This window comes from Diospyros lotus, chromosome 6 (genome assembly GCF_014633365.1).
Source record: "Diospyros lotus cultivar Yz01 chromosome 6, ASM1463336v1, whole genome shotgun sequence".
Lineage (NCBI taxonomy): Eukaryota > Viridiplantae > Streptophyta > Magnoliopsida > Ericales > Ebenaceae > Diospyros > Diospyros lotus.
Window position 1 is genome coordinate 7,589,381 of NC_068343.1, and position 13,409 is coordinate 7,602,789.

The following is a 13,409-nucleotide window of genomic DNA, read 5'->3' on the forward strand; positions in this document are numbered from 1 at the left end:
ATATATTAATATAAAAATATTATTATTGAGTGTCTAAGAAATATTTTTTATAATATAAATAATAAAGTCATGCTATTTGTATATTATGTACGTATTAAATTATATAATACATATAAATAATATAAATACTCATCGCTTTATTACGTCTCATCGTCTTAAGTGAGGACATTTTAAATATTGAAATATTATTATGTAGTACAAGATGTACACCATGATGTATTTATAGTATTTTTTTAAATAATAATATGTTATATAGGTAAAAGAATTTTACATAATATAATTTTATATAATATTATACAAAATATCCACACCCAGCCACAGGAATCCTAAAATTTTCAGTTATATTATCCCAGAACTAGAAGCACTATGAAAAGCAAAAAGTAAGAGCAAATTACGTACGAAAAGTCAAAGCAGCAAGGACTGGAAACGGGAAAGAAAGTAACCTCACCCGCACCCGCACCCGCGCGGTGTCCTCCTTGCTGTCACAATCTCAATCCGAGCAAGTAGCAACTTCCGACAAAGTCGTACGTGGTCCGGGGAGCGGGGTCGAGCCCCAACTATATCGCTACTGCTACTTTATAATTCTTCCTGACTCTACAATGGCAGCAGCGTACACGGCCAATAAATAAATAATGTACGTATTTGACGCCGCTTTGCGTATGCAACACATCCACCATAAGGCGAAGCAAGTTGAGCCGAGCTGATAAGGTGAGGGACTTCACCTTTTGCAGACAAGTTGAGCCGAGCTGAGCCTCATACTGATACTCGCGCTCTTCTGTCCGTCAGATAAAATTAGCAGCGAAAACGAAAAGCTTTTCGCAATCCCTCTCGTAAGGCTCGTACCTGTCAGATCCAGATCGGAGCTTTCCCCCTCCGTTTTTCACTGCAAGTGCTTGTCGAGAGGAGAATCAATTTCTTTGTTCGTGTAATTACATTGATGATTGATGCAATGCGCGGCTTCATTCAGTGGTAGCTTTACCATCGTGCGCACTGATGCCTGAGTACAGTTGGTACTGTTTGAACTAGTCGGTATGCTTTAATAGTTTCCGTGGTACTTCGAGATCCAAATTTTGCCTCTCTATGGTGTAATCCCGCGAAATCAAGGATTGTGAATTCAATCACACTCTTCTCTTTCTTATTATTATGATTTTCTTTTCATTTATTGTTTATTTTTGTTGATTTTGCGCGTGGATTGTACATAGAAATATGGCCGGTGCAAAATGAGGATTCCTTTGCGTTCTCTTTCTGGAATTTCAGTCTTGAACATTATGATACCAATCTATTATTTCTAAATCTGCAGGTTTTTGTAAGAGGGGCCTCCTCGCATGCCTCCTGTCCCTTTATCCGTCTGTATACAAATACTTTTAGGTTACATTTGGATAGATGAATTTGAAATGAAGTTAGTTAAGGTTAAGATAAATAAAGAAAAAGAAGAATTGTACCATAAACATCTAAGACTAGGTGGGATGAGTCCTCGGGTTAGTAACGGTAGGAGACAATTTTGACAATTGGCTACTGGGTTCCTTATTGGGTTGTATTCCTAGAGCACTTGTTACTGATTAATGCATCTTTTTTTTTACTTCAACTATCTCCACAAACTATGATGAAGAAATGGGTGCTGTTGATAGTCTAGAAGCAGCTCCAATCTTTGATACAACGGATTTGTTGTTTTGGACTTTCTAATTATCTCAGGATCTTGTGTAAGTTCATAACAACAACAACAACATATCCAGACGTTATCCCACTATGTGGGGTTGGTTACATGAATTTTAGACTTTTATGTGGGTTACATCCCAACAGATAGTTTGTCTAGAATTCATATTTGGATCCGACTAGGTTTTACGCTGGCTGTCGGCTACCTAACGCAACCCTTCTCCTTTATCTGGGTTTGGGACCGGCAGTGGATAATATCCCCTAGCGGAGTAATGATGAAATGAAGTTTGAACATCATCTTCACATGGAGAAGTTTCATGAGATGGTGGTGGGTGATGAATGAAGATAATCGATATAGTTGTGTTCCATCACTTAGTTGATATGATGAAACCAACAAGTACAATATGGAAACACAACATGCTTGTGCAAGTTCATAGTTGAAGCAAAATCAACAAAGAAAAAAAATTGAAGTGTATGGTCCAAATCAAATAGTGATCCTTGATAGTTTGAGGTGGTGGAGTTGATTTCATCCTGCCATCTCCATACTGTTAACACTTGACAGGGAATTCTTGATGAAATGTGCAAGTTTTGAACAAAATTTCTTATATTAGAAATTGCATATGTTTACTTGTATGCTAATGATCAACAATTTTTCCATTTTATAATCTAATCTGAAGGTGCCTGTTCCTTTTGTGCAGGGTTCTTATTTAAATTTTCTCAGTTATACACTGAAAGACTTGATGCCATAATGGATCACAAGACATGGCTTTGGAAGAAAAAATCTACAGAGAAGGCCATTGTAGCTGATAAAGTAAACATTTCTCATAAAGGAAATGGAGAAGAGGTAAATGCATTGTCTTTTGGTCTATCTTTTTTCTTTTTTCCAGAGAAAATCAAATTTTCACCTTCTTTCTTACTTGATCTTTTGTTATATCCAAATGTTGTGACTTTCATTGTAAAGATGGGTTAGTACCATTTCTTTATTGTTTGATCTCCTGGAAGGAACATTAGAAAGATCCTGTTGTTTTTTGCACAATGGATTCATCAAACGATCCTTTCAATTGCTAGAATCTATTTCTTGAATGAAACTTGATTTTGTAGAAGCATATCACAGATTTGACCATGTGTTCCATTCCTTTCCAAAAAACCAATATCTGTTGAGCAGCCATACATTTTCTTTTATGCTAGTGCTCCAGCAGAGCTTCTAGAACAATCTATACATGTTTAAGATGATCTTCCTATAAATCGGAACCTTCTGAAGTTTCTTAATTTTGGCACTAAGATCAGTGAGAACTATTCAAGGGAGAGAGTAAGGAGTAGATGGTGAGTGGACTAGAACTTAAAGCTTCACCAAAGGTTATGATCCCATCAAACACCTTGGAAGCTTAGAGGTGCAGGCCTCCTATTTGCCAGATGTTGGGGCCTTGAGTCTTGCTCATTGAGGGAATGGTGTCACATGCTCAAGTGGAGACAAAGCTAGTGACATGCATGTTGAGAGTAAAATAATAATCTATAGAGAAAGTCAGGCCTCCATTTAATAGCTTAAGTTATTAGATGTTAATAATTTAACATGGTATCACAACACATATGATGGTTACATCTCACTGTCAACCCATTATGGCAATATTTAAATGGTTGTCATGTTTGACCCACTTGTACAATCAAGTATTATAGCCACACTTGAATAGGCATGTTGATAGTAAAATAATAACATAAAAGATGAAATTACTATTTTCTCTAATAGCTTAAACTTTTAGACAAGTTAGTAGCTAACAATTTAACAATATGCTCCTTATCCCACAATCTAGGGCTTATTTGGCTTAGTGATTTGAATTGCAGCTTTTAAGCTGGGTAACGTTTAAGCTGATAACGTATTTGGATAAATGTACTTTTAAGTTATCGGTAAATAGTTATGTGTTTAATTTGAAAGAGCTGATAAGCTATTAGAACTTGATAAAAAGACAAAAATAGACATGTTGAATAATATAAAATTTTACCATTAGATATTGATAAATTATACACCATTATTAAAAAATATATTAATACAATATATATACACCTTTAATTTTTCTTCTTCAAATATATTATCATTAGATTAATATATATACACTTACAAAAAGCTTCGGCAATGGCAATGGCGACGGTCGCAACAGGCAACGGCGACGACGAGATGTGAACGACTGGGGCTGGGATGATGGCGATGGTGACAAGTTGGGGCGATGGCGATGGACGACGACGGGAGATCAATTGATGTAGAGGATGAAGATAGGGTATGGTTGGAAATAGCTTGAATCTATAAGGGTAAAATCGTCATTTAACCAGTTAACGCAAATAAGCTGGGGCAGCGTTTTGGAAAAGCTGGGGTGCGGGGAGCTTTTGGGAAAAGCTGGTACAAGAGCTTTTAAGTTATTTAGCTTTTAAGCTCTTTGAACAATCCAAACACATAACAAAATAAGCTTGATAGCTTATAAGCGGTCAAACCACTTAGCCAAACAGGCCCCTAGTGTCTAATGGGACCTTAGGCACTGTGCATGTGCCACAGAAGTCACTAGGTGGTTCAAAGGTGCCGTGAGATATAGAGAATATTAACTGTATTTGTCATTATTTCTAGATCTACTGGAATCCTCTCCCTCCAGAGCAGGATTGACCCTTGATGAATTATTAACCCCAGCTGCTAAACCATATAATTCTGGACCTCCAAAACCGGGTCTCAGGATCTCTTGGGTGTCCAATCACTATGCCACTAACCTTATGGTGGTCACTGTGCCCTTCACTCAACCTGGACTATCATGACTTTAGAAGAAACACTTTAAAGCAGTATCCTTGACCAAGGGGTTACTGGCATGTTTTCCAAGCTGGAGATTACGTGCTTGAATGGAGATTCCATTGTTTTCTATAGCACCCAAGCGAGCAAGGCAAGGAAGCCCTCTTGGATCCTCTCTGCTTGAGCTTGACATGTGGCCAATGTATATCCTCATCTGTTGAGTTTTGATATAGAAGGGGTCCAGGGGAGCATTTGGAGGCATAATGTTAGCTAATGTAAGAATGACGTCTACTTCTAGTTTTTGTATATTTGAGTTAGTCCGCCAGTATAAAGGTGAAAGATTCACCATTTTCCCTAGATGAAGATGCTTTAACTGTTCAGACTCCAAGAGAAAGCCAATCAAGTGATGAAGTTCAGAATTTTAGGCTCTGATGAATGCTAAATGAGCTTGTAGTGAAAGTATATCAATTGGTCAAGAAAATGCGGTAACGATTATTCTCATGGGACTTGGTAAATGATGAGTGTCTAAGTTGTTTGCCAATTAAATTTCTGCCCACATGCCATTTTAATGTACTTGAAGCATTGCTGAAATTTTGTTCTCCAGATTCAGACACTTCTGAACGATAAAGCAGAGTTGGAAAGAAATCTGAAAACATTAAATGAAGAGCTTTCTTCTGCCATATCTGAGTGCAATGCTAAAGACTATCTTGTGGAAACACATGCAAAGATGGCACAGGAAGCCCTTTCAGGTATTTATTGTAGTCTTGTAATGCATGTTCACTTTTATGCCTTCGCACACATGTTTCCATTGTGATGCCTGCCAGTCACTAGATAAATGTGCTTGTTTCAAAATCTGTCTTGTTTGAATAGTTTTTCTTCAATAAAATATGTAGCCTGGGAGAAGGCCGAAGCAGAAACAACACTGTTGAAGCAAGAATTGAGTGAAATCATGCAACAGAGAGTAGCTGGTGAAGAAAGACTGACACATTTGGACATGGCCCTGAAGGAATGTATGCAGCAGTTGCGCTTTGTTCGAGAAGAGCAGGAGCAAAGGATTCATGATGCTATGGTGAAGACAACAAGAGAATTTGAGAAGGCAAGGAGTGTTTTGGAGGAAAGGTTAGCCAATGCCAACAAAAGGCTTGCCAAATTAGGTGCAGAGAATACTCAACTCAGCAAGGCTCTTTTAACAAAGGAAAAAACAATTGAAATTATAAATGAGCGGAGAGCTCAAGCAGAGGCAGATTTTAATGCCCTAATGACTAGACTAGAATCCACAAAGAAAGAAAATTCTTCTCTGAAGTATGAGGTCCGGGTTCTTGAGAAAGAGCTTGAGATTCGGAATGAGGAGAGAGAATTCAATCGTCGAACGACTGATGTTGTACAAAAACAACAGCAGGAGAGTGCAAAGAAAATTGCAAAATTGGAATCAGAATGTCAAAGACTACGCGTCCTTGTCCGTAAGCGGTTGCCAGGTCCTGCTGCACTGGCAAGAATGAATAATGAAGTTGAAATGTTGGTCAGATATCCATCTGAAACAAGGAGGGAAAAGTTGAATCATTCTCCAGCTAGTTGCATGAACTTTGCTGTGGACAGCACTCCTGATGCACCTAGCAAAAGGACCAATCATTTGTATGAGCAGTTGTATGCAATGGAAGCAGAAAATAGACATCTCAAAGAAGCTCTTTCCAAAAAGGCAAATGAGCTCCAGTTTTTCAGAACCATGTATGCTCGCACTGCTTCAAAATTATCACAAGGTGAGGCACAGCTAGGTCAGATAGTTACAGAAACTGCAAGGGACATACCAGTACAAAATGAACTTTCTATAGCATCTATGTCTGATATGGGCAGTGATGACAAGGTCAGCTGTGCTGAATCTTGGGCTTCTGCTTTGATTTCAGAATTAGAGCATTTCAGAAATGGAAAACAAATGCATACACCATCACAAGGAACTGCTGGAGCCTCAGAAATAGATCTGATGGATGACTTTCTTGAAATGGAAAAATTAGCCACAGTATCCATGGATAAACCATTTGGTAGTTCTGATCTTGCCTCAGTTGAAGAAGGTGGCCCCTTAGAAATTCAGTCAGCTAGGCATTCCTTGGTGGTAGAAGATTTGGGGATTGTTCCACTACCTGATTCCATGCCCGGGCTTTGTGTGCTAAACGGTGATGCACATTCCAAATATGTTTTGATCAGTAAATTTCCTACTTGGCTTCAGGATATACTGAAAGTCGTCTTGGAGCATCATCATGTCGCTCAAAGAAAACCTGACCATATACTGGAGGATATTAAATTTGCTTTGCAATATGTTAATAATACAAATTCCAGTGATATTATTGATGCAAATGAATGCTCAAATGGGTTCAGTGCATCAAATCACTCTGATCTTAGTGGCTACGTCTCTTGGAAACCTCCAGATCAATCTCCATTCAGGGATTCAGCTAAAAGAAGGAATGGTGATGAGATCTCACCAGAAAAGAAGACCAACGGACTGATCCAGTCACATGACAATAAATCTGTATGTAAGATAATTGAACTTATTGAAGGGATCAGTTTATCGTCTCTGGATTATGGTACCTCAGAAATGATTCCTGTGGAAAATAATTGTCAAATTTCATGCAAGAATTCAGAAACATCTTCTGGTTACATGATTCGTGTCCTCCAATGGAAAACGTCTGAACTCACTACTGTCCTACAGCAATTTATTAAAACCTGTAATGATTTGTTGGTTGGAAAGGCAGATCTAGAAAAGTTCACTGAAGAGATAGCCTCTGCTTTGGACTGGGTTATGAACCACTGCTTTTCCCTTCAAGATGTTTCAAGCATGAAGGATGCAATCAAGAAGCACCTTGATTGGGATGAGTCGCAAAGTGAGAGCGAGGTTGAATGTGAAACAACTGGTCAATTTTCAGAAGCAGATAAAACATGCACTCACAAAGAACAGTTATCATATATGCATGTTCTTTCTTCTTGGAATGACCACAAATTGGGAGAAATTCAACCTACTGTGAGAGAAGAAAGTGAAAATCTGAAAGATGAGTCAGCAAATATGGAACCTGCTGACAAGGACACCTCAATTATCCAACCTCACGAACCAGAGAAAATAATGAAAAGCTTGCAATCAGAGTTGGAAGCTGTAAAAGAATCAGAAGTCATGATTGAGAATCCAATTGAGAATAATAAATCAGTAAATGAAGACCTTGATGCACAGCTGAAATTTGCCACAGTTGAACTGAACAAGGCCAGTCAAAAGTTATCATCTCTAAAAACGAAATTGGAGCATAAAAATACCTGCTGTCAGAAACTGGAAGCCACATGTGTTGACCCACAGCTTCAGCTAGAAAGGTACATTTTCTTTGTACACCTCCTTTTTTTTGGGTAGAGCACCTTTCATCTAAATAATTGATTTTCAGGGTCACCGAGAAGGAGATCCCAAAATATGATGTTGTCCAAGAAGAAAAGCAACTTCAGGCTGTAAGTTCCTGTCATCTTATACATCTGACACGTATATATAGAATGAGGTGTGATGTGTAAGCAGGGTTGTAGGATCATAGCACCATTACATCATATTTGTGGTACTACACTCTGGTAATTGATGATGATTGAAGCATTGCACATTATGTTACATCCTTGGAATTCTGAAGTGGCATTTAATAGATAAAGAGAATATGTTTGTTTCTACAACTGTCTTTTTTATTTCTCTTTAATGATTTAGCCTTGTTTAAGATAGTTTTCTTTTTTTTTAAAATATACTATAAACAACAAAATGATTGCAGATAGGGTCTAATTAAAAACCTGTAATTAATTGAACTGGAGTCTTCTCTTTTTTGCAAGAAAATGCTGTCGGGAAATTTAAAATTAAAAAAAAAAAAAAACTATCCCTTTCTGTTTGTCGCACCGTAAACTCCTTATTCTTCTTCAAACTATCACAATATGGTGCAAATTATACTTCATTTTGGAAAAAAAAAAAAAAAAGAATACAAAATGGGGCAATTGTTGAGAATTTTCTGAGCATAAACTAAATTTTAAATGTACATGTTGGTCATATTTTGTCTATCCATGATGAACAAAAATACAACAATTTTCAAGCTGGTTGTTGGCTACTTGACACACAAGCATTCACTTGAACTGACTGTGATAAAAAGTAATACCTTTATCACTAAAACTGTTAAAAGTGGATTACTCAATTCACAGATGGAGTTATAGAAGATGTGATCATAGGTAGAGATGATTGGTGAGCTAGAATCCAAGTAGTTAACCTCACCTAATAGGATTAACACTTGTTATGTTGGTGGTGCTATACGTGTTAGTCAAGAAAGTGCTTTAACATTCAGATTTAGTGCTTTAAGTTTTGAATTGTTCTTCTACGACATGACCAAGATTTTGTCAATCTATTTGCAGGACTGGGAAATCGCAGCAGCTTCTGAGAAGTTGGCAGAGTGCCAAGAGACCATCCTAGGCCTGGGAAAACAGTTGAAGGCATTGGCTTCACCGGGGGATGCCACCCTTTTTGATAAGCTTGTCTCTAACCCTTTGTACAACAATGTTCCCACGACAATGTCTCCCAAGAAGGGCACGAGCCAACGGACATCTCTGCTGGACAAAATACTGGATGAAGATAAGGCTGTAGATGGAGACGTTAAGTTACGAAAGACAAAGGAAGTTTTCCTTTCGGAACCTCAAAAATCTCCCACCGTTCTAGATAGCAATTCTTTCTCTGCCTGTCACTCCAATAAAGCAATAAATTCTCAGGAAAGTTCTCTTTATGTGAATGGGAGCAAACATAATGTCGATGAAGCTGTGGGCGATTCTTTCGCCATTGTGCCTAGGAAGAGAAAGGGAACCTGGGGACTGCTGAAAACCCTTTTGTGGAGAAGAAATAAAGGAAATAGGAACAAATAACACTCCCTTTTTTTGGCTGCATAAGGTTTTTAACTCAGGATTAGTTGTAAATTGTAATGGCTATGGTTTTTCGGTTTGTTGCTTGCTTGGATCGGAAAATTACATGCTTTGGCATCTTCCAATCATCAGGTCGGGGGTGAAAGGAGAAAACCTTCATACTTTTTGCGTTTGCTAGTACTGTATGAGTTCTCGGAACCAAAAGGATTGAGCATTTAACGTGAAACTAATAAGTAGAGTTTGATTTGCTCGCATCATTATACCTTCAGGACAGTCATATTTTCATTACAACTAGATCTTTTTTTTATCTACAACTAGAAATAATTGTAAAGGGTAAAATGTGCCCCATCCACTGGGAACAACGGTAGTGTGTTGTTGCTTGATCTATTGAGCAAGTGAATCGTGGTTTTCTTTAGTGTTAAACTGTATCAGGATCATTAAAGAAAGAGCTCTTGGGCTCCGAATGTCTAGATTTGGATGTTTTGTTATCCTGGTTGTTGGAATAAAAGTTAATGTAAATTACATTTAAGTTGATGGAAATGAAATGTGATCTATAGTTTGCAGGACACTCAAAACAAAATACCGATCAAACACAAAAATGGGAAATGTAAAAATATTTTAAACCTTGCCGAAGTCAAGTTCAATACTCAATCTCTGTATAATACAAATTTCGCAATGTCATAAAGTCCAGCACTCTTGTAACATTCTGCAGTTCTTTCCAACAAGTCATCCCATGTCCCTTCAACAGAAGCCAAATCCAACAAAAAGGCAGCTTCATCCAATGCTATCTGCAAACCATTGCAAAGAGGAAGGAGTTTGTGTACTCATAAGCAACTTTATAAAGTCCAAATATACAAACGAAATGATGAATTAGTAAGGCAATGTTGCTGTGTTCACAAACCTGAGCAGGTTCCTTTCCTTTCTTCAGATCTTCTTCCTTTCCCTCTTCCGTCACCTTCTCTTTGATATACTCGATTTGTTCGTCCTCCCATTCAGCAACTTCAGCAACTTCCTAAATTGGACCGGGAAAGCATTAGCATGATCAATGTAAACAACGAAACAACATTTACTCGAACAGCAGACCTGGTATTTGCAACCTAAAGTCCACCATGGTGATTTCAGAGCCCCCCTTGCTGCATCTTTAGCTTCCAGCTTACGACCAACCCTGTAAAAGTATTAGGGCCAAAGAACATAGTGAAAATTGTACATCAAAAAGTATGCACCAACTTTTTGAAAGGAGAGAGGGAAGATATCTACAAACTTCAACAAAATCTCTGCATTAAAAACAAAAGGCCGTCCAAATCCTGGAAAATGCTCCTTCTTTGTGTAAAACTCCCCAGTCACCATGGCTGAAATCTTCCATCAGCATCTACAAATTATTAATCACACGACTCCCAACAATGGTATTCTAAACAACATAATACCAGAAAGTTTGGCCTTACATGATCCCCCTTTTCTAAATGGTGCATCACCCTGCGCTCTAAGATATCTGGAAACAAGCCAACCTGGAAACAGACCACTCACATTGACAGGTTCTTACAGAGCTGATATGCAAAATACCACTAGAAATCTGCTGTGTACCTTTCTTAGAAGATACACATCTAAATCAGAAATCTGAGATGCAGCAAAATCACCCCTATTGTAAATTTTCTCCCCAGCACCAGCTGCAGCATGAAATAGTTCCTTGTCACTTTCTTGAGATTTTTTGGCATCTTCTTCGACTAGAATTCTATGAATATATTGGTCTACCTGCATTGGAATAGAAGGCAAAGTTTAGGTGTTTATTTATATGTATAACTATAACTAACTGAAGTCATACAGATACTCCAGCAATGGAAGCAACCAGTGCCCAACTTACATTCTTAGCTAAAAGCCATACCCCATGTTTACGAACCTCCACCACTGGCATATCCATCCTGTATGGGTAGTAGAAGATAGATGAGGGAAAAAAAAAAAAAAAAAGAATCCAACAAAAAATAGTAAGAGGTTTCCAAGTTCTATACCCAGGTGGAGCAGTTGGCCATCGCAGCAGTGCAGTTACATAACCTATAAGAAAGGGAATGCATTTTTCTTTTTATGTAAGTTATAAATAAGAGCAATGTGGAGGAAGAAAAGTGAATGGCGTCAATTAATGAGTTCCTAAAACGAGCAACTCATTCAAATGCAAGCATTAACCAAACCTGAGTTGCCTTTTGAGAGAGGAACAACCAGGGGGATCAATCCTCGCTTGCTTCCAGGTGAAATTATGTGCTCACCTGTATCAAAGTAACAAATATAATAGCATTAATAATGCATGAACCTCAACGTTTAGATGCAAAAGAAATACGGTTGCTTCTGAACGAACCATCAAGCTCGCTTTATGATCCCAGATGATCATGAAATGGCCTTTCAATGCATTAACAGTAAGAAAACTAACACCATATGTAAAGTTTTTATTTCCCAAAATTCTAAAACTCACTATACTGTACATTTAATTGAGGATTCCAGTTGACAACATTAATTCCAACTGGATTCTCTAAGCATTAACCTCACTGGAAAGTTGAAACAAGTGGACAATTTATTGCATCTAACCATTGCCCTAAGCAAAAATAAGTGCACCTTCTTTTCAAACAAGGTACATTTATTGCATCTTATTTTCAAAATCAAACAATTTTATCAGCTGATGATAAATGAATCCTGTTTTGAACAATTTAATCAATCAATAGAATTGTTTAAAAACTAAAAACAAGATGCAATAAATACACTTTGTTTGAAAACAATGTGCATTTATTGTTGCTTACCCTTTACTAAAATTTAAACCTATTGAGATTTCAGGAAGGACAGCTAATCAAAAACTAATGGAAGGGGGAAAACACACACACACAATACCCTTATGGCTCGTGAAATTAATAAATTGCAAAGAAAACATAATTTAAACGTCAAACAACATCAAATCTTGCTCTTTTTATGCAGGATGTATTTATGCTAAATGCAGGATTTTTTCACTCCCTTTACTGAGCAATGTACAAGACTAAATTATGTCAGTGAACTAGCTTTGTGGATTGAGGATATGAACGGCCACTGCGGGAAAATCAACACAAATTGCAAACAAATGTATTGGATCAAGAATTTGACGAAAAAGAGGATTCCAACTCACAGAGTAGTCCAGACTTCAATCAAACACCTTACCCCTAACCTGAAGCATTTTCAGAAGATGAGGCAAATGCTCGGGCGACTGAGTTGCAGCCACCTCTTTGATGAATGAAACGTGGTCTGCATTTCAAAACCCATGATTTGAAATCAAGATTTTCATCAATAATTAGTTCCCGATCAACTTTGAAATGTCCTTCGAGAAACACAATCTTTGCAAGAAAAAAAGGAAGCCATACATATGAATCTGTGTAATGAATAGGTAAGGAGTGAAGGACTGTACCAGAAGTCGAAGAGGAATAGCATCGAAATGTAGCTCTTCTGGGGGCGAGGAGTAGGGTGGGCAAGGCGGCGGCTCGTGGACCGCCGGCAACCACTCGACAGCCCACCTTCATCTCTCCTCTCTACTCTCACAACCAAGCTTTTCCAGATAGCTGTTCCGAGTTGATCTGCGTAGGGCTTGGGCCGAGATATCTAGGCCCAATGTGACAACGTGTTCAATTCAGAGCCCTACCGGCGTATGGCTCCATGCTTGGGTTCAATTCAAGCGAGGAACATAATTTATAGATACATGCCTACAGTTTTGATGTGAGGTGGGATAAAAGGAGGACAGGATAATATGTTTCCGGTAAGTTGGTAACCGAATTAATATATATATATGTGTGTGTGCGGGTGATAAAACGTGCTACGTTTATATGGCAGAATCATTAATTAATTTATTTTTTAAAATTAAAACTTTATGGTTATTTTCTTCAATGATGGCTTAAGTAACGATCTGTTCTATGAAGTTCTGTAATTTTTTATGTGGATATTTTTTATGCAAAGACAAATAAAAAAAACTCAATGATTGTTTATTTTGCCAAACTATAATGGAACTCTATCATATAGGTGTCGTATAAATAATATGTGATGATGATAGTGAATTTTATAGACGATCCAACTGATTAGGATAATAATAGGA

At 37.7% G+C, this 13,409-nt stretch overlaps 2 protein-coding genes across 3 annotated transcripts; one reads left to right on the forward strand and one right to left on the reverse strand.

Annotated features, from left to right (window-relative positions):
• Positions 1-517: 517 nt before the first annotated feature.
• On the forward strand, positions 518-9,805 carry LOC127803907 (filament-like plant protein 4). 2 transcript variants are annotated; one of them, XM_052340529.1, is made up of 7 exons: positions 518-708; positions 787-1,029; positions 2,352-2,497; positions 5,022-5,166; positions 5,311-7,765; positions 7,834-7,894; positions 8,822-9,805. In XM_052340529.1, the coding sequence occupies exons 3-7, from the start codon at positions 2,402-2,404 to the stop codon at positions 9,320-9,322; spliced, it is 3,258 nt and encodes a 1,085-aa protein (XP_052196489.1). In that variant the 5' UTR covers positions 518-708; positions 787-1,029; positions 2,352-2,401; the 3' UTR covers positions 9,323-9,805. The 2 variants fall into 2 exon arrangements, with proteins under 2 accessions (XP_052196489.1, XP_052196488.1); XM_052340528.1 differs by having other exon boundaries at positions 518-1,010.
• Positions 9,806-9,925: 120 nt separating this feature from the next.
• Positions 9,926-12,990, reverse strand: LOC127803908 (protein IN CHLOROPLAST ATPASE BIOGENESIS, chloroplastic-like). The gene is made up of 11 exons (XM_052340530.1): positions 12,732-12,990; positions 12,488-12,571; positions 11,500-11,574; positions 11,323-11,365; positions 11,178-11,235; positions 10,901-11,068; positions 10,762-10,824; positions 10,581-10,675; positions 10,403-10,484; positions 10,221-10,331; positions 9,926-10,107 (listed from the first exon to the last, which is right to left on the reverse strand). Exons 1-11 carry the CDS (start codon positions 12,841-12,843, stop codon positions 9,967-9,969), a joined length of 1,032 nt encoding a protein of 343 aa, XP_052196490.1. The 5' UTR covers positions 12,844-12,990; the 3' UTR covers positions 9,926-9,966.
• Positions 12,991-13,409: the final 419 nt, after the last annotated feature.

Excerpts from the sequence above, each read along its gene's own strand:
- LOC127803907 (XM_052340528.1), top strand. The coding sequence starts at position 2,402 with ATGGATCACAAGACATGGCTTTGGAAGAAAAAATCTACAGAGAAGGCC. Across the intron at positions 2,498-5,021 it reads ATAAAGGAAATGGAGAAGAG|ATTCAGACACTTCTGAACGA; the intron begins GTAAATGCATTG and ends TTTGTTCTCCAG. Across the intron at positions 7,895-8,821 it reads AAGAAAAGCAACTTCAGGCT|GACTGGGAAATCGCAGCAGC; the intron begins GTAAGTTCCTGT and ends ATCTATTTGCAG.
- LOC127803908 (XM_052340530.1), bottom strand. The coding sequence starts at position 12,843 with ATGAAGGTGGGCTGTCGAGTGGTTGCCGGCGGTCCACGAGCCGCCGCC. Across the intron at positions 10,825-10,900 it reads ATGTGTATCTTCTAAGAAAG|GTTGGCTTGTTTCCAGATAT; the intron begins GTACACAGCAGA and ends GTCTGTTTCCAG. Across the intron at positions 10,676-10,761 it reads ATTTAGAAAAGGGGGATCAT|ATTTCAGCCATGGTGACTGG; the intron begins GTAAGGCCAAAC and ends TGCTGATGGAAG.